Source organism: Callorhinus ursinus, unplaced genomic scaffold (genome assembly GCF_003265705.2).
Source record: "Callorhinus ursinus isolate GAN/ISIS: 27379988/994484 unplaced genomic scaffold, GSC_fseal_2.0 scaffold12, whole genome shotgun sequence".
NCBI lineage: Eukaryota > Metazoa > Chordata > Mammalia > Carnivora > Otariidae > Callorhinus > Callorhinus ursinus.
In genome coordinates this window covers 83,931,539-83,951,041 of record NW_027397074.1, presented here as the reverse complement: position 1 = coordinate 83,951,041, position 19,503 = coordinate 83,931,539, and the positions used below count along the sequence as shown (strand labels likewise).

Below are 19,503 nucleotides of genomic sequence, written 5' to 3'. Positions count from 1 at the left end.
AATCAACTTTCAAAGCCTTGTGCCCATCCTTCCAGACACCTCGCTATTAAGTGATGGTTAGGAGCACGTATGAACTGAAATGTGACTGACCTAAGTCCATTTGTGCTTTCGCAGCTTCCCACTCTTGACCCTGAGATGAGTTATGTCGGATGATCTGAGCTTCAGTTTCCACATCTCTAAAATGGGGATCATAACGCTGCATATCTGATATGGTTCTCGTGAGGACTGAATGAGAGGACGTGTTTAACATCCTTAGCTCAGTGCCAAGGACACAGTGAGCACCCATGAATGTGAGCTATGATCATGGACGTGACATTGCCCAAGTGGACCATGCTAGGGGGCAGCTTCCTATGTCAGTAAGTATAATCCAGGGCATGTAAGAAATATACATATACCTTTGGGGCTTACTTCAATTCCCTATGTCATTGTTCAGACTGCCTGTGAGCCACCTGATGTCCCTTGAGCAGTGGGATGGGGGACGAAAAGAAGGCAAGGGAGAGAAACAATCTCGGGACAGCAGGAAGGAAGGAAAGTGAGAAGAAGGGTTTTGTGACTCAAGACCTTGAAATTATTCCTCGTGATGTTGGGTCTTGGAGTCATCTAATTGGCATGAATTTTCATTGCATACAGTACTTTCTCAGGTGCTCTCTACCTGCCCGGAGTTTGTCTTATATCTCGACTGGCGGTAAGCCTTCATATATTATCCCTGGTGCAACTGTGAGTTTTCATAAATGATGCCACTTGAGGGTTGTCACGGGCTCTGGCTCACTCCGGTGTCTGATGACTCCTAGAGTCAGCTCCTCATTATCTATGCGGAGATTGGGCACTTTGTGTTTTGGCAGCAAATGTTTCATCCAAGGTCAATTTCCCTCAAGGGCTCAGCACCATTTCCCTGAGTATGTGCTCAGGGAATGCAAATTAATTTAATGTTAGCTTTAGCCAAAACCAGCTAGGAAAGTAAACCTTCTTTTAAGAACACCGTAAACACCGATAAACATCGTTGGAATGATGTGCTGTTTGTGCGTATACATAAATGTATAAAGTTTCACCTTAATTCCAGAGGCATCATTCCTTAGCATTCTATACTCATGGTTGAATTAGCCTTATTTTTGTTCTTTGATTAGAGGTGCATTTTAATTTGAAATTATTTGAATATCTTTGTCATTATATTATGCTATACCACTGGGGGCTGTCGGAGTGGGTTGAGGATATCTGTATGTTTCATATTTTTGTTTGATTATAAACATGCAACACGTACCAAAAAAAAAAAACGCAGCATGTGCTTATAAGAGAAAATGAGAAAATACAGAAAACTCTAGAGGAAATCAAACCACTTATAGTCTCTTCACACAGAAGTAATCCTGATGAACATTTTCCTATATCCCTCCCACACATTCTTGAGGTTGTAGAAGTTCCTAAGATGGATTTGTAGATTGCTTCCAGAAAAAAGGTCAGTGTTTTCTAGAGTTCTAAAGGTACCCTCAGATTTACCTTCCTTCTCCACAAGCTCTCCCCACTGGAAAGAAAGCAGGGCCGCGAGTCTGTCTGACCTACTTTCCCATAAGGAGGGCCCCTATCTTTTTTCCTCTGACATCATCCTATTTTCCATCTGAGCTGGGTTGGAGTGGCTGAGAGCACCAGAGACCAGGAGGTCTTTCCTGGCTGAATTCACGTGGGTTGAGGCATCTGGCTTTCTAAATACATCCAGAACTTTCAGTGCAATTGCATTGATCAAATGGAAGGAGGAGAGAGGGCAGGACCTTCCACCACCCTCGGTACAATTCCTGTGGCAGAATTTTGTCCATGAATTTGGAGCGCTTCCCACTTCTATGCGGTTCCTAAGCTCCAAGGGTGGCCCAGCCCGTGTTTTCACAGCTCTCCTGTCTCTATTTCTGGAACTGCATTCCTCTTCTTTTGGAGGGTTCTCCCCCACGTCCCCACTCTAAGCATCTGTCTGGGGCTGCCAAGCACCGTTCTCCCTCCTGCCAATAGGGCAACACACAACCCAAGCCAGGCCAATCACAGACCTTCCCTGAGGTTTTAAAATGAAAACCAAGAGGCTTTCTTCTGGTAGCAGAACTGAGATGCGAGCCCACCCCGTGCTCCTGTGTCTGCATTCCATGATATGTAGGAGCGGGAGCCTGCGGGAAGACGGATTGATCCAGTCCTCAGAGCGGGGTGGGTAAGCAGAGATAATAGAGGGATTGAGCATGGAGAAGGGAAGGGCAGAACAGGGTCAACCACCTCTAGTCTTTGTTGTAATCCTCCAGGTCTCCTGGATTTTCTTCCAATACTATAGTTTGCCCTTTCTTAAATTCCATGACCGACACTAGGAATTTTCCCTACAAATGAATTCTGAATTGGTTTTCTGTCATTTGCAACCATAAGAACTCTGAGCAATAGAACTGGCCTCTCCCCCAAGCCCTCCTCAGTCTCCTGGACTCTCTGCATTCTCTGGCCCAACCCCTACCTAGACTTCTCTGGCTTTCCATGCCTTAAAAGCCCCAAGTTCCTAAAATAGCCTATCCCTCTCCCTGTCTTCAGGGCCATCTCTAATTCTGTGGCAGGTAGCAGCTCTCATTAAACTGATATTTGTTTTTAAAGGATTGCTGGTTAGGGGGCACCTGGGTGGCTCAGTCAGTTAAGCATCTGCTTTCAGCTCAAGTCATGATCCTGGAGTCCTGGGGATGGAGCCCTGAGACAGGCTCCCTGCTCAGTGGGGAGCCTGCTTCTCCCTCTCCCTCTGCCCCTTCCCCCACTTGGGCTCGCTCTCTCTCAAATAAATAAATAAAATCTTAAAAAAAAAAAAAGGGTTGCTGGTTAGTTCCAAAGAATCCCCAGTTGGCAGAATGTGCCAGAAGCTGGACCTCATTTTGGGAAGTATACCCAGAAATGGCTCTATCAGATCTGCTCTCTCCTCCTACCACCTGGCCCTCCTCTGTGGCCGTGGCTGCCCACCCACAAGGCTCAGTTCTAACACACAGAGCATTTTCTTGGAGACAGGGAGAGCTAACTCTGCAGGGTTCTACAGCTCAGGTAGGCCTCCTGCACCACACTGCCCTGAAAGCTGACTGTTGAGCTCTTTTTAACTTTAACATTATTCTGTAATGCCACAATGGCGAGAGATGTCGCTTGAAAAGAGGTGACAGATGGCATGGGGTAAGACAAGAGAATGTTTCTCATTAAAAGCCAATACACACAATAAAAAAAAAAAATTAAAAAAAAAAAAAGCCAATACACATAATGTTGAAAAAATGGTATAAAACCATCCTAATCCTGTAATGATATAAACTGTGCCACTCCTGGCTTTGCTGGCTATTCTGAATAAACCTGGAATTATGGTTCAAGATGGGCTTGATTTTGCTCAGCAAACAGTCTGCAGCTTCCAAGATGAGCCAGGCACTGCGCTAGGCTCGGGGACTCTGCCCACCACCGTCAGGCAAACTTACCTACACATATTTGATTGATTGTAGGAGAAGCTCTAACTGCACGTTGTCAATTTCCTAGGAAAGACCTGTCCTTAAAATACTCTCTAGCATTTCCCGCTAAAGGCCAAGCGTAAACTCCATATCAAGTTATGAATTTGACATCCACCGGGGCTCAAACACAGGCAGGACTTGTGCCTTTTCTTTGCAACCTGAACTTCCCACCACAACCAGCCGAATCCGAATGAGGTCTGAGTGGCTGCTGAACCCCTGCCAAATGGCACTCCACTCTCTGACAAAACAGTATCCCCCTGCTGTTCTTTTTCCTGACAGGTATCTATTTTGAACTCCTTCTAGAGAATGCAGTGACAGTTCCCATCCTTGATCTTTTGGCTTAGTTCCCAGGGAGAATTCCTCATGCCATGTTTTATTCATGGTGCCTCCCAGGCTGGTTTCTTCATTGTGAAAATCAGTGGTGGGGGTAGGGACAATCAATGAACCTGAAGCAAAATTTGACTGTCATAATAAAACCATCCCTTTGTGTGCTGAAAGCCTACAACCAGAGTCTGAGATTCCAGGGAAGGTCTGTGTTTTGAGGATTTTTTGGGTGAAGCATCCATAGAGAAAAAAAAAAAAAAACAAAACCCGTAGTTATTCATATTGTGTTGGAGTAGCGAAAGAATTAGGTCAGATAAACCAAAATAACCTTTGCTGGGAAACAGGATAAGCTTCAGACATCTGAGAGCATGCAGAAAAAAAGATGGTGTGATAGATAAAAACATGAGACTGATAGATGTGTGAGCCTAAAAGCAGCAAGGCTACAGAGAATATACTTAGTAAACATTTATTCAACCCTCTCCCGAAGAAATGTATTCACCATTAACTCCGTCACTGTCTTTCCTTTAGTAGCGATACATCCTTCTACATCCCTGGTTAGGACTTTGTAGGAGAAAGTGTAATAAGCATCTCTTCTGCCTGTCCCAACCACCCAAAACAAAACCAGCATCCAAGTACAACAGAGGAGAGAGACTATAATACAGTATCACATACGACCGATGTGCGCACGTTGTGTATACCTTGAGAATTACGGTCCTCTCGTGCCGGGTGATGTTAACACTGTGGGGTTGTCCGTTGGCCATGTTTCTATGATCTACATCAATGTTATAGGGCTCCCTGGTGCCGCCCAGGTTGTACTGAATCTGTAAGCTTCCTATATAAGGAAAAGAAAAGAAACTGTCATTTCTTTGCTCTTGGTTTCACTGGATGCTCAGGCTTGCCCCCTTCGCTGTCTGCTGATACCATGGCTGTTCTGAATGCTGACTCGCTAGTTCAATGGCATGCTGAACCAGAAGGGTTAAGAGCACTGGGCCCACAGTAGTTTACAGTCTACCAACAGTGAGCCATCAGTGACCGTCATCTTCACACTGAAGTGGCAAATGGTCTAAATGATCCAAGCTGGGACTGTGCCTGGGAAGGAGGATGAGAACATATATAAAATATAGGACTGTGGAGACGCCTGAAGACTGATGAAATACCATGTGAAATAAAAAATAAATGCAGGATGCAGAGATGGTCTCACACCATCCGCAAATTGTGACATTCGGCACATAAAAGAATCATGAGCATACAATATTAAAAATAAACATAATTTACAAAAGATAAATATATGGGAGTTGGGGTGGCTTCACTGAGACCAAGAAAACAAAGCGACGAATTTTATTCTAGGTTAGAGATTGCATCAATCTGAATGCAAATCAAAGGAAAGATGGACTTCCCGGGCCCACTAGTCCTCACTGCCCCTCTGCTCCAGCTCACTTGGCCTCAACCAATTATTCTGTTTTTCTCTCCATCGTGCTTCTCCCCAGTAATGACAGATAATATTAAAAAAGACTGAGGGGCGCCTAGGTGGTTCAGTCATTAAGCGTCTGCCTTCGGCTCAGGTCATGGTCCCAGGGTCCTGGGGTCGAGCCCCGCATCAGGTTCCTTGCTCGGCTCAGGGACTCTCTCTGTCAAATAAATAAATAAAATCTTTAAAAAAAAAAGACGATATAATATTCTAGATCCTGCTGTTAATTAATCTGCACAGCAAACATAACTTGTATTTCTTATTTATGATTTTTAAAGACATCAATTTTTTATCTCATTTTTAACTCAAATTGGAATCTTCGTGTTAATAGTCTTCGACATCCCCTAGCTTGAAGACGGAGCCAGCAACCTAGCGAGAGTTTGGCCAACTGTAAATCATCTCACACGGTCTTTGTTGCCTCTTTCCTTTTCCTTTTTTTTTTTTTAAGATTTTATTTATTTATTTGACAGAGAGAGAGAGACAGCGAGAGAGGGCACGCAAGCAGGGGGAGTGGGAGAGGGAGAAGCAGGCTTCCCGCCGAGCAGGGAGCCCGATGCGGGGCTCGATCCCAGGACCCCGGGACCATGACCTGAGCTGAAGGCAGACGCTTAACGACTGAGCCACGCAGGCGCCCCTCCTTTTCCTTCTTGAGGAACAAAACGGATAAACTGATTTTTAAGTCGTGAAATAAAATACGATAATTAAAACTTAGGAAGTAAACAGAAAGAAAAAAAAAGAAAGAAAAGAAAGTCACCGGAAATCCCACCGAGAGATAACTACTCTAAATATTTGGCAGCGTCTTTTCCCAGAAATTCCCAGAAATTGATCATGTCCGTACATATCCATATGTCCACAAATAAATGCAACAGTTTCTAAATGCTGCCCTCCCTTACTTAGGCATTGTAGCGTTACACAGGTGGTTTAAATATTCTACCGTGTCCCTGGAATTGAAAGCAGCCTACATGAGATTAATAAAAAAATTAACTGTATTTCCTAATTTCGCTTTCTGAGCAAGTTTGACAAACCTTCCCTGTTTCTGAGTTTTACCTAAGTATTTTATCCTAGATTTGTTTGCTTATAGCATTTTGACCAAGTGCTGCTGATTTTCACCTCCTAGGTGTGTCTGAATTCACATACTCTCCTTCATCTCCATCAAAGCACAGGCATCCCCTGGCCCCGGGGGTACCCTGGGTGGATCCCAGGGGAGCCCTGCTCCTGGTGGATGCAGCTCCACGCAGAGCTGGCCTGTCTTGGTGCCTCTGTGCTGACCGTGCGGTATCAGGGACCTGACGGCCACCACCTGAGCCTCACCTGTGTGGTCCTCTGCCTGGACCACCTGATCCGAATCCGTTTCTCCTTAACAATGGTTCCTCTTGGCCTCATTTCATTGTCAGCTGAGTTCCTCACTCCCAAACCCATTAACGGAGAGGTCTTACTGGCACTTCAAATACATCTTATGCAAAAACCAAACTCTTGGCCTTTCCCCCCAAAAAATATTCCATCACAAATTTCCACATTTCAGTTCATGGCTACTTCAACCTTCAGGCTATTCCTGCCAAAAGCCCTGCCTCCCCTCTTCCTCCTACATTACACACACGATCTGTCAGCAACTCTCCTTGGCTCTTTCTTTAAAATACACCCCAACACTTACTTCTTTTCATCACCTCCATTTCTACCCCCTAGACCAAGCCCCCACCATCATTTGCCTGGGTTACTGGACTCACCTCCATATTAACAAATCTCCCCCCTGCCTAAACCCAGCCTCTGCCCCCACATACCCAGACCCTTCATAGAGGGCAGTCAGAGTGATCTGCTGCTCAGAACCCTCCATGGCTTCCTTCCTCTCTCAACCAAAGTAAAAATCAAAGTCTGCACAATGGCTCACCAGGCCCTATATGATCTTGCCCTCTTATCTCTGACATAATCTTTTATTCTCCTCCTTGCTAACTCCTCACCAGTCCACCTTAGCCTCGTTGCTGTTTCCTCAGAAGCCAGCATGTTCCTGCCTCAGGACCTTTGCACTGGCTGGCTCTTCTGTCTAGGATGCTCAGTCCCCAGTATTCTGCATGGAGGACTCTTCACCTGCTTTAGGTCTTTGTTTAAACATCTTCTCAGTGATTATTTCTGTGACTTCCTCATTAAAAGAAGAATTTACCCAATCCTTTCCCTTGGCCAGGTCTTCTCTTTTCTGCCTTATTTTCCCCCCATGAGAGTAATAGTTTTTGTTTATATTCTCTGTACTTTATTCCCAATTCCTAGAATATGCCCAATACTTAGTAGTTGCTGAATAAATGTCTGTTGAATGAATGAATGGTCTCCCTGCTTCTGTGCTTTTTTTCCTGCAGAGAGATTTCTTCAAAATGCATAACTGATGATTTCACTGGTTCACTAAAAACTCTCCAAAGCCTTCCAGTTGCTCCTAGGATGAAGACATACATTCTTAATATAGTGTATGATGCCTTGTCTGATCTGAGTTCTGCCTCTTGTTATTTTCAAATGATGCCATTTACTCTCTCACTTTTTACATTCAAGCTACCTTGGACTTCTGTTATCTGCTAGAAAATACAATTCTCCTTTCTACCCCAGGACCTTTGAATATGCTGCTCTCTTTTTTTCTGGGCTGCTTCTTTCCCCAACCCTCAGTGTTTTACCCCATTTTTTCCCTTTACCCTAACAGCATTAAAAACAATCTATTATTTGGGACTGAACAGGAGATGATTAGACAGTTGTTTGGCTACATGCAGAAGAACAAGTTGACTGTCTTGAGTTTTTATTCCCTCTTTCTCATGCTTGGACTGTGTATAATCACAGCCAGTTTTCTTGAATATACAGCTGTATGCATTCATCATTTATTTACTCATTTCTTCAGAACACATTTATTCAGTGCTCATGAAAAGCACTGTTGAATCCAATTTTTCAAGACCTGAACGTGGGCTATCTGGCTGGCTAGCTGTGCAGAGTCCATCTCTAAGACACACGTCCGTCTCTAACCCCTTGTGTCTGGCCCTGGGGCTACAAAGAGAAGAAAGAGCGGGCCCTGCCTTTGAGGGCTAGAGGTCAGAGGAAATGGTAATCATGCAAAAAAAAAAAAAAAAAAAAGACCTTTTCCTCCCTACTGTCTTTGTCACTGGTCCTGTTATGTTCTCCAGCTCATTAAAATCAGTATTAAGCTGTTTTCAGTATTTTTTCTCTTTTCTGGCTTTCTTTGTAAACATGATTTAAAAATTCTGTAACTGTCTCACTTAATGGCAACTGCAATGATTTGCTTTGAGAAAACAGACGAGTTGGAATGTTAAATTTATATGTAGTGGATATCCATAAACAGTAATGGCAATTTTCTTGAATAATAAAATTTAAAGGATATATTTATTCCTTTCAAATAATAGTACACGAGAACCACTAAATGATAGTCGGAGAATATTAATATTTTCCATTAATATAAAATATTATTAAAATGGAAAAATACTTCACTTCCTGCATCTCATGTTCACCTCCCAAGTGAATTAAAGTGGTTATAAGGGACTGCTCTTTTATTGGCTGCAGCAAATAACATGCTTAACAGATTTATTCTCTCCTGGCCTTCATCATTATCATCAGCAAACACTTACGGAGCACCTATTGTAGGCAGGAGACGTAGTGCTGGGCGCTTCTCGTCTCACTGGGAAGCAGGGCATATTTATAACAAAGACAGATAACAATACACTAAGTGCCAAACAAATGACATTGAAAGTAAGTGGACTAGGAGTCTAAAGTAAGGAGAAGTCATTGAAAGGAGGTGAGACTCGATCTGGCTCCAGAATGAAAGGTAGGTGTTAGCGCCGGGATGAAGATGGAGCTCCTCCAGGTAACGGAGCAGGGTGGTGGGCGGGGGCACAGGTGTCACGTGAGCTTGGGGAATAATGAGGAAAAGTAGGGATTTGTGGCATGCACATGTGGCAGGATGTAGATTAGATCTGTGGGCTGTGGATAGTAGTAACGGCTAACACTTATGTAGTGTCTGCTAACACACAGACTGCATGGGGATAGGGTCGTGCTTTACACTTATTGACTCGTTCCATTTTCACAACACCCCCATGAGGGAGGTGCTATTTTAATAGAAGAGGGCCCTGGGCATAGGGGGGCTAACTGCCCATGATCACGGTCCCACAACCTGCACAGGGCAGAAGCAGATTCAAACCCAGACGTTCTGGTTCTACACCTGGAGCTCTCACCTGGGTGTTTTTACCCTGGAGCTTGGCAGGTTAGTGGGCTTTGGGATTTCTCCTGCACTTACTGGGAGGAGGAGAGCCCTACTAAGGCATGATGAGGGACACTGCGTATGAAGACCCTGATGGGTAAGAGCAAGGGGGGGAAGGACCGGAAGCAGGGAGAGGCATGTGTCTGAGGCGCACTGTTATTCCATGAAAGGCTAACAGGTGCCAGGAGCTGGGCGCCCCTCAGACCTCGGCAGACCCTTGGCAGGCCGGGCTGCTGGGGTCCCTGGGTTGGTGGCCTCCCAAAGACAAATGGCCACGTCCATTTACTCAAGTGCCATTTCAAATGTAATAACCTATGTGTGCCATGGCAGGAACGATGTCAGGAAGCACTGAATTAGAAGACGTTTTCCAGGATACCAGCAGTGGGGAAGAAAAGAAAGAGATACCCTGAGGGACACAGTGTAACTAGACTCTGCAGGATTTGTTTGCCTGAGTGGCTCCCCGAAGGGGAAGGATGGTGCCTTTGTGAATGACAGCACACTCAGGAATTCAGGTGTCTGGAGGGGGCAGCAACAGCAGAAGCAAAGGGTCTGGAGGAGGGACCAGTTTTGGGGGAACCATGATGGTGATATGGCTTTCAATATGTTATGTTTGAGGGGTGCCAGGGCAATTAGTTAAGACTTCCTAGTTTTTAATTTTTTTCCTGATATTTTGGCATAGTCCTTATTGATTTTTTTCCCCTGAATGCTTTCTTCACATTTTTCTAACTTTAAATATCAATTAATAAAAAATGAAGTCTTTGAAATGTGAAAAAAACATATTTTCATCAGCAGTTTGAAGATAGCCTTGCAAAGTTAGAAAGAAACCAACTGGTCGTGCTTTCCAAATGTGCTGAGAGTGTGCTAGAGATCTCTGCTTTACGGAGAGAGTGGTAGAGGTCTCAGGGCCTGGAATCAGACAGCTGAGCTTAGAAATTGTGGTTTTGCCTCCACCAGCTGAGTGTGCAAGTCACTTAACCTCTCCATACTCCAGTTTTACCATTTGTTGACAGGGGATAAAGAACGATACCTACCTCGTGGTTGTGTGGCTTGTAGGAATTAATGCGTGTGCAACATAGCACACCATCGGGCATCATTAAATGGTAGCACCGATACAGAATTGATTACTCAAAACCCTTGCACACGATGAATGCCCATGGATACCAGCATGAGCGCTCATGGAGACGGGGGTAGGTTATGGGAATGTGAGTTACTGATATAGTTACTGATATCGGTACCAATATAGCCAATTGGTACCAATTGGTACCAATATATACCAATATTTTATCCATATATCGAGTACACAGATAAAATTTAGTTGGGGACTAAATTTTAATGTGGCAGTGACTTAAGTAGTAGACAATACAGCATCTTCTGGGACATGTTCATGATGTCTCGATGAGCCATATGTGAGAACCACCACCGGGCACCAAGAGGCTGGGGCTTGTGGGTGGAGAACATCAATGGATTAAAAATCAATTTAACCTGATCCAGGAGAAATGAACTCAACTCGTGAACTTCTGGAAAGCCGGGGTCATGTCCTTTTTTCTTCTGCTTCCTCATTGATTTTACTTAGTATCTCTTCTGATTACAACATGTGGACACTGTGCTCATTGTGAGGATTTGACATTTATAAAAGAGTATTACTCAGGAGAAGCAAATCGATCAACAAGAGGCACCTTGTGCTCATATTATTACTTTTTGGTTTCCATCCATATTTTTCATAGATATAAGCCCATATTGTATAGTCAAGGCTCTATCTTGCCTGCTTGCTTGCTTGCTTGCTTTCTTTCTTTCTTTCTTTCTTTCTTTCTTTCCTTCCTTCCTTCCTCTCTTTTTTCTTTTTGGTTTAACATTGTATTACATATTTTTTTTCTCCATTGCTACCCATAAATATTATTCTTAATGGATACATAATATTTCTTAAAATGGTGACTCCCTCTTTTACTAACCATTTTACTACAGTTGAACTTGTAGGTCTTTCCTAATGCTTATTTTTATAAATAACACTAAGAGGAACATTCTCATGCTGCATCTTTGTCTGATTTTTGACTTATCTCTTTAGGAATAATTTCTGAACGGAAAAATCTTAGGAAATATTCCCTCTGCCCCCAATCTTTTTAACCAACAGTGAATTGACCAGAGAAGCTTAAGAATTTACTATGTTTTAAAACTCAAGCTGACCTGGGTTTGTAACAATAATTTTTGCTCGCACAGAAGATAATCTTGATCTTTACGGAGCTAAGACTTCGGGATACCCAGTGCAGAGCTAGGAGGTGTGGGCAGTGATAGAGGCCGTCTCCACATTCTCAGCCATGCCATCTTTCTGGGAAGTGAACGAGAGAGATTTGCTCCCCGATCAACCTACAATATTCTTATTTGTGAAAAAGCGATCTTCTAGAGGCATCCTTGTCCTTACCGGCAGGTTTGATGAGAACTGCCAAGAAGTCTGTTGTGAAGGAGCTGACGTAGAGGAGAATGCAGGGCGCCTTGGAGGTACTGAAGCTGAAGTGGATCCCTTCATGGGCCAGATCGGGAGGGGCACTCTGCTGATCAGGGGAGCTGTCTGACCGGCTGCCCGATTCTTTGCCACCGACCCCCGGTGCCTGGAAGTTGTACCGTAGCCACATTCCCTCTTCAAAAAATGCGCCAACATCTGTTGAAATGAAAAGGGCGGAGGTAATTGACAAATGAAGGGAAATCGGATGCTGATACCGCCAACACTTTAAAGTTGGGTAGACCGTTAATTTTGTTGTTCAGGGAAGGCAGGTCCTGCCTCCAGGAGGGGATCAGATGGGGCTACTTTCTAAAGAGATGGGCCATATTTCATCAACATGGATCATCTATCAAAAAAAAAAAAAGCATGTAATAGAGCATGGAGATCTGTAAATTAAAAAAATATATTAATAAAAATTAAGAAACAGAAATCATACCAGAAAGAATTTTCATGTACAGGGCTTAGGCCAAATAAATCTCGGTTGAAGAGGTACCCTGAAAATAAAGGCAGTGGTTTAACACAAATACCAATTTAAGGAGTTCATGGGTTGTTCTGGATGTTTGCACAGGAGAGCCCTGGGACAAGTCCCTTTGGGCTTTGGGGACAGTCCTTAAAAATCATAAGATGTGAAGTTTGAGAGGAGTGGGTTCAAATATGACCATTAATTAATTACTGTGTGGCTTTATAGGAAGTTACTTAACCAACTGCTTTAGGCCTCGGTATTTCATAGGTGAAAGGGAGAAAATAAAAGATAATATGAAATGATCAGCACCAAGGCAATAGTACCTATTATTATTATTATTATTATTATTGGTATTATTATGAAATTAGAAGAACAGTCACTAACCCTTCATTGGTCTCTGTCAATGGCCTACTCATTGCTAATTGGTTCTTTTTTGTTTTTTAAGATTTTTAAAATTTATTTTTGAGAGAGAGAGAGCACGAGCGGGGGCAAGGGGCAGAGAGAGAAGCAGACTCTCTGCTGAGTAGGGAGCACAACACGGGGCTTGATCCCAGAACCCTGAGATCACGACCCAAGCTGAAGGCAGACGTCCAACCGACTGAGCCACCCAGGCGCCCGCTAAGTGGGTCCTAATCACTTCCTGGCAGACCAGCTCCTCTGTTGATTCTCCCATTGTTAAATTACCTCCTACTTCAGCACGAAAGGCTGAGGTTCCCTATCAAGCTTTGTTTGGTCTTCCCAGTTACCGTTCCTTTGCCCTCTGCAGGTGCCCTTCTGGAAGGCTTTCTCAAACTTCATTGCCTGTGGAACGGGTCATGCTCACATGACACTTGACACCCACTAGATCAACACTATGCAGAATATATTTTGGGAAACACACCATTATGTTGTCATTAATAGGGGAGGACAAATCCAAAAGGATTTTTACACCTGGAAATTTGGAAGTTCTCGTTAAATAAGTGTCGAATAGAGTCGGCACAATGTAGTGAATCAGGGTCTGGAATCAGGCACCTGTGGGTGGATCTGGGCTGTGTTAACCTGCTAACCGACCTGTTAACCTGTTAACCAGCCTGCAGTGTGTGAGACTGTCTTACATAATTAAGAACGGTCTTGTTCAAAATGCCAAAAGTACCTTTGATGGGAAACACATACTTAAACAATACTTAATCCACACTAGCCACTGAAGGACTCACTGGGATGTCAGACATATGAAATATGGTCGCCGTCACCCTTGAGACCTTTCTGTCCAGCAGTGGGCATGGGAGGACACATGTCAACAATTTGAAATCCTTCTGGGGGGTGTTATGGAGGTTCACTCAGCAAGTTATGTGGTAAGAACCTCCACTGCCTGGAGGATCCTGAGTTGGCTTTCCCATGCTTTCAGCAAACATCTATTGAGTGCCGTCAGGATGCCAGGCACTCTGCTGGGCACCGAGGTTACCATCCCTGCTCCCAAGCAGCCCTTGATCTAGGGGATTCTAGGCATCATCAGAAGCAGTGTGGTGGGCGCAGGACCAGGTAATACGGGGGCTCTGGAACACGAGGGGCACCAGCCCCATCTCCAGGGGTCAAGGAAGACATCTCAGGGGAAAAGGCATGGAATCTAGGACCCAAAGAGCCAGCGGCAATAGCTTTGTAAAGGTGGAAGGAAGACCAGCTTTGTAGTTGAGGGAGAAGCACACATCAACAGTTGGAGTGGAGATGGTGCAATCAGAGCATCATGCCTCGGGTGAAAGTCATAGACTCTTTTTGCAACATCAGTTGTTAATACAAGACTCATTAGTGCCCCACTACATTTGAGGTTAGGTGTTGAGGAAACAATGAAGGAAAAAGAGGTGATCCCTGCCCTCAGCAGCTCAGAGCCTAGTGGGACAGATGGACGTTCTGTGACGTCTCTGAGCTGCTGTGACGGATGGCAGGGCTGCGTGGGGGGAAATCAAGGAGAGCAGGCAGGGCCAGTCACCTGCAGCAGACATGCCAAGGGGTTCCCTTTGCCACAGAGAGGGTCTCCCAGAGGATGAGGGGTCATTATCTAAGAACCTGTTTGGGCGATGCAGGAGAGAAAAGATGGACCTGGCACCTGGAGGGAGCAGGGAGAAAGCCTCGAGATCCAGGCCAGAGTTCAAACAAGCCAGAGGCAGACAGAAAGGGATAAGGTATAGGACGAGATAAACGTGTGTGGCACTTGAAACTCAAGATCAAGGCACGAAGAACCTGGGCCTACGGAGGGGTTCTGGGCAGCAGAGGCCGAGGAAGCAGGTAAAGCCTGGAGGCCCCAGGCACCAAGTTACAGATGCCACGCATCGCCGGCAAGATCCTGGGCTTCCCTGAGCCAGACTCTCCCCAGTCACCGCACTTCCAGAGTGGGGGCCCAACCAAGTCCCCGATAACGTTTCTCTGTAAAAATGCTGGTCTCCAGGCCTAGCTCCGGAATTTAGCTCAGAGGGCCTGATTCAGAGGGTCTTGAGAATCAGTATGCATAACAGACACCCCAGACAATGCTGGTGCACACAGGAGTCTGAGATCCTGGGAGCCAAAGCTGAGGGGGGAGAGCGCAGCTGGTGGAGCAGGTAGCTGAGTGGGCATCGGGCCGAGAGAGGACGCACTTTTCAGCTCCAGTGGTGACCACCCTTCCAAGGCAGATCATGAAGAGAAATTCAGAAAGTGAAGGATTTTAGATAAATCGAAAAATATGCCACCGAGAATGCTTTTGGTGTGTTTTAGAGTCATCATTATAAAGCTTTATGGATTCATGTCAGTTTTGGAGGAAGGAAAATACCATGCTTAAAAGTGTTATTCTGAAACCACATCATAAACCAACTGTTAAACCGGGGCCTGGGAGTGCTGTGAACCACTTCAGTTTCGAAGTGGCATATTTATAGCCATCATTTCAGTGTTTCAGGCAGTTTTAAGGAAATGCCAAATCAGGGTGTGTAATATCATTTAGGAAAGGAATACTCCCATCCCTCCTGAAGGAATAACTAAAGATAACACTAATTTAACAAGCCCCAAATAACATCTTTTCCCTCATTGGATGATCAAAATGATTGATGTAGAATGCTAAGATAGGATAGCTTAAGTTTTAGGATATTCATTTTTTGGATAAAAAAATGCTAAATTTGGAGTCTCGTTATTCTAAGATGTATTACAAAAGAGATCTGTGGAATTCTATCATGTTTCCCAAAATTCTGAGCCACAGTCGGCCACCTGTAGATTCAGGATCATAAGGATGCCAGGAAACTTGAGGCAGGCAAACAACCTTGTTGCAATCATTTCTTGGTTCTCGAGATGGAACGCTGATTGACAAAGAAGCATGCAAATATTTGGAATAAAATCCACAAACTGTCCATTCCAGAATAATACCACAAAGATATTCTTGCCCTCTTCTGACCAAGTCCCTGATGTTTACCGTGGAGAAGCAAATAGCTGGTACTCACCCTGTTATTAAATTGCTCCTCATCTCTTCCTCCTAACGCTCAATAATTCCATTTCTTTTTGCCTTTTTGCTTAGGCTATATTTTGCAACCTCTATTTTAAAAATCAACATGAATCTTCATTCTCTCACTTCCCCACGAGGACCCAGAATTGAAAGTCCCTAACCCACACAGGGGCTCTTTTCTAAAAGTTTACTTTAAAGTCAGTAACTTGCAACTTGGAAATACTTCCCCATTGAAACAATGCTTTAAGTGATGGGTAGTCTGCCAGGAGAGTCCACAAATGCTGAGTAATTCTGGACGGGTCATGAAAGGGAACTGAAGAGTTGTCATCGTGCACTACCAAATAAAACGGAAATAGCAACAACAAGAGTTAAGGTTGATTCTGAACGTGAGAATTCCAGGGAACTCTGCTCACACAAAGATTTCGTCTAACTGATGCAGTGGTATGCTGGTGAATCTTAAGTAGCTGGTTCTCTGCTATCAATCAGGGGAGGCCCCGATTTATAGTGTTGGCCTATTCCGCTGGTGTAAACGCTCCCACCACGGCTGAGTTCAAGCTGCCAACCCATCACCAAACACGGAGTTGAGAGGAGATGTTCACAGGTGATCTCCCAGCCTGTGTGAACTGCCTCCAGCGCCTGATCTCACTCAGTCACTGAGCCAGTCGTTCGAGCAAACCATATGTATTGACCATAACCGGGTGGCTCAAACAACAGAAGTCTATTTTCACCATTCTGGAGGCTCTAAGTCTAAGATGGAGGTGCCAACTGATTCCTTTCCTGGTGTGGGCTCTCCTCCTGGCTGGCAGACAGACGTGTTCTTGTTATGTACTCATATGGCAGAGAGAGGGAGGGAGGGAGAGCTAGATCTCTGGTCTCTTCCTCTTCTTAGAAGGACACCAATCCCATCATGGGAGCCCCACCCTCATGATGTCATCTAAACCAAAGTAACCCCAAAAGCCCCATCTCTAAATCCTGTCCCATTGGGGGTTAAGGCTTCTGCATAGGAATCTGGGGGAACACAAACACCCAGTCCATACCAGAAGGCTTCTTGCCTTTTCTGCTATAAAGAAACACTTTTAATATTTGCTTACTCCTTCCTGCCTTTCACAGTTCTCTTCTAACTTGTCCCAGGACCTGGATCCTGAAAGCTCTGCACTTTATAAGAAGTTCTATAAAACCCAGGAAGAACTGCTGGGGATCAGACACGGGACTCCAAGGAAACACAGACCTAAGCCCCAGCCTCAGGGTCATTCAAGCTTTTTCACAGCTGTCATCCATTGTCCAGAACGGTCATTCTCATGGAACTGCTTTTTAATGAATCTTCTAGTAAAAAAGTTAAATAAATGCTGCGGCGCTCTGATCCTAGACACCTTGGCCATCCCCCCTCAGCATATATCTTGATTCTGCATTAGGCCTGGCTCCTTCCGGGGTAATCTGCAGGACCCAGCTCTCCTTTAACTCATTTTCTCTTGTACTCCCAAGGCCCTACTATCCTGAAATACAACCAGTTTCTCTCCTGGCCTTACACTGGCAAAAATCTGCCTTTTTTTTTTTTTTTAGTTTCTTCTTTTTATTTTATTTTTTTATTATGTTAAGTTAATCACCATACATTACATCATTAGTTTTTGATGTAGTGTTCCATGATTCATTGTTTGCATATAACACCCAGTGCTCCATGCAGAACGTGCCCTCCTTAATACCCATCACCAGGCTAACCCATCCCCCCACCCCCCTCCCCTCTAGAACCCTCAGTTTGTTTTGCAGAGTCCATCGTCTCTCATGATTCGTCTCCCCCTCCGATTCCCCCCCTTCATTCTTCTTCTCCGGCTATCTTCTTCTTCTTTAAATTTTTTTATTGTTATGTTAATCACCATACATTACATCATTAGGTCTTGATGTAGTAGTGTTCCATGATTCATTGTTTGTGCATAACACCCAGTGCTTCACGCAGAACGTGCCCTCTTTAACACCCATCACCAGGTCTTTCTGTGACCCCGAGGGTCCTGAGACCACACTGTCCCGCACAGGTTCCACCCCCCGCTTAGCCACTGGAGCGACGTCCCTCAGCAGAGCCCATTTCTAAAAGTTCCAATTTTGGGGGCGCCTGGGTGGCTCAGTTGGTTAAGTGACTGCCTTCGACTCAGGTCATGATCCTGGAGTCCCAGAATCAAGTCCCGCATCAGGCTCCCTGCTCGGCGAGGAGCCTGTTTCTCCCTCTAACCCTCCCCCCCTCATGTGCTCTCTCTCTCTCATTCTTTCTCTCTCAAATAAATAAATAAAAATAAAATAAAAGTTCCAATTTTGTGCTCCGCGGCTCTAGCACTTGCCAGAAGCAGCCGACGGAGGCCCCTCCCCCGCCGTCTATCTTCCCGAATATCGCCTCGGATTCACTTCTCCAAACGTCCTACCTTCCAGTAAGTGGTCGCTTTTCGGTTCAGAGAGTTGCTGCTATTCTTTTCTTCGGTCTCCTGTTGAGTTCGTAGGTGTTCAGAATGGTCTGATCCCTATCCAGCTGAATTTCTGGGACCAGATGAAATCCAGGTCTCCTACTCCTCCGCCATCTTGCTCCGCCTCCCCAAAATCTGCTTTTTCTCCCCAAGTGTGCCGCTTTGAATTTCCCCCCTGAATTTTTTATTGTTTGTTTGATGTTTTCTCCCATTGACTATACTCGTTTTGGATTAACAGCATTGGACCAGGATGGGTTAATGTTCACCCTTACTCCTTCTGTTTCCCCAGGTGGATACATATCTTTTGTAACCACTTTACCAGCAGGCCACTCTCTCTAAAGGCCAGGTTACTTGCAGGTCAGTTTCCATGTAATAAGCTTCAGGTGTCTGATTCTGCACAAGGGTGAGAAAATACCAAAGAAAAATCTCTGAGGTTTGAGCCTGAATGGCATGAGCTGCCCATGAGATACAAGTGGAGAGTATGTTACTTTAAACACATCAATAAGCTGCATGATCTAGGACTTGACCATGTGGGAGCCAGGGGGCCTCCTTGATTGGAGTTTAAGAGCTAATAGGACTGAACAACTTTGCTTGAGTCTTAAGTGGGAAGATAGTTTGCATCCAGAATTTCCAGGGTCATGCTCCTGAAACTGTGTTAATAAGCATTACTGGAGAAAATGGCAGTGAACAGGTTAGAATGCTCTAGAGAGAGTACGTGAGGTAAGGACTCCATCGAAGTAAGCTCCATCTGACACATGTAGTCAGGGATTAATGTGTGTATGTGGAGGGCAGGAATCCAAAGCTGTGGGTTTAGTCCTGGCTTTGCCACCAGCCAGCTCTATGGCCCTGGTCCAGCAGGTTATTTAATTGCTGTGGGCTTTAAATCATTCCCATCTTAAAGAAATCCTCCCTTGAACATACATCTTCCTCTGGCTGGCAACCAGTCTTTTTCATACCTTTTTTTTTTTTTTTTTTAAGATCTTACTTATTTGAGAGAGACAGAGAGAGCGTGCAAGAGAGAGAACGAGTGCCTGGGAGGGGCAGAGGGAGAGGAAGAAGCAGCCTCCCCACCGAGCAGGGAGCCTGTCATGAAGCTCAATCCCAGGACCCTGGGCTCATGACCTGAGCTGAAGGCAGATACTTAACCAAGAC

At 44.7% G+C, this 19,503-nt stretch overlaps 1 protein-coding gene across 1 annotated transcript in view; it reads right to left on the bottom strand.

The window, feature by feature from the left end:
- The window catches only part of CNTNAP2 (contactin associated protein 2), a 2,027,980-nt gene that overhangs the window by 137,635 nt on the left and 1,870,842 nt on the right, over positions 1-19,503 (bottom strand). The window contains exons 19-20 of the mRNA XM_073899330.1: positions 11,925-12,161; positions 4,502-4,635 (exon numbers count right to left, since the gene is read on the bottom strand). Of these exons, the coding sequence (XP_073755431.1) occupies positions 4,502-4,635; positions 11,925-12,161 (371 nt within the window). The remainder of the gene's footprint in view (positions 1-4,501; positions 4,636-11,924; positions 12,162-19,503) is intronic.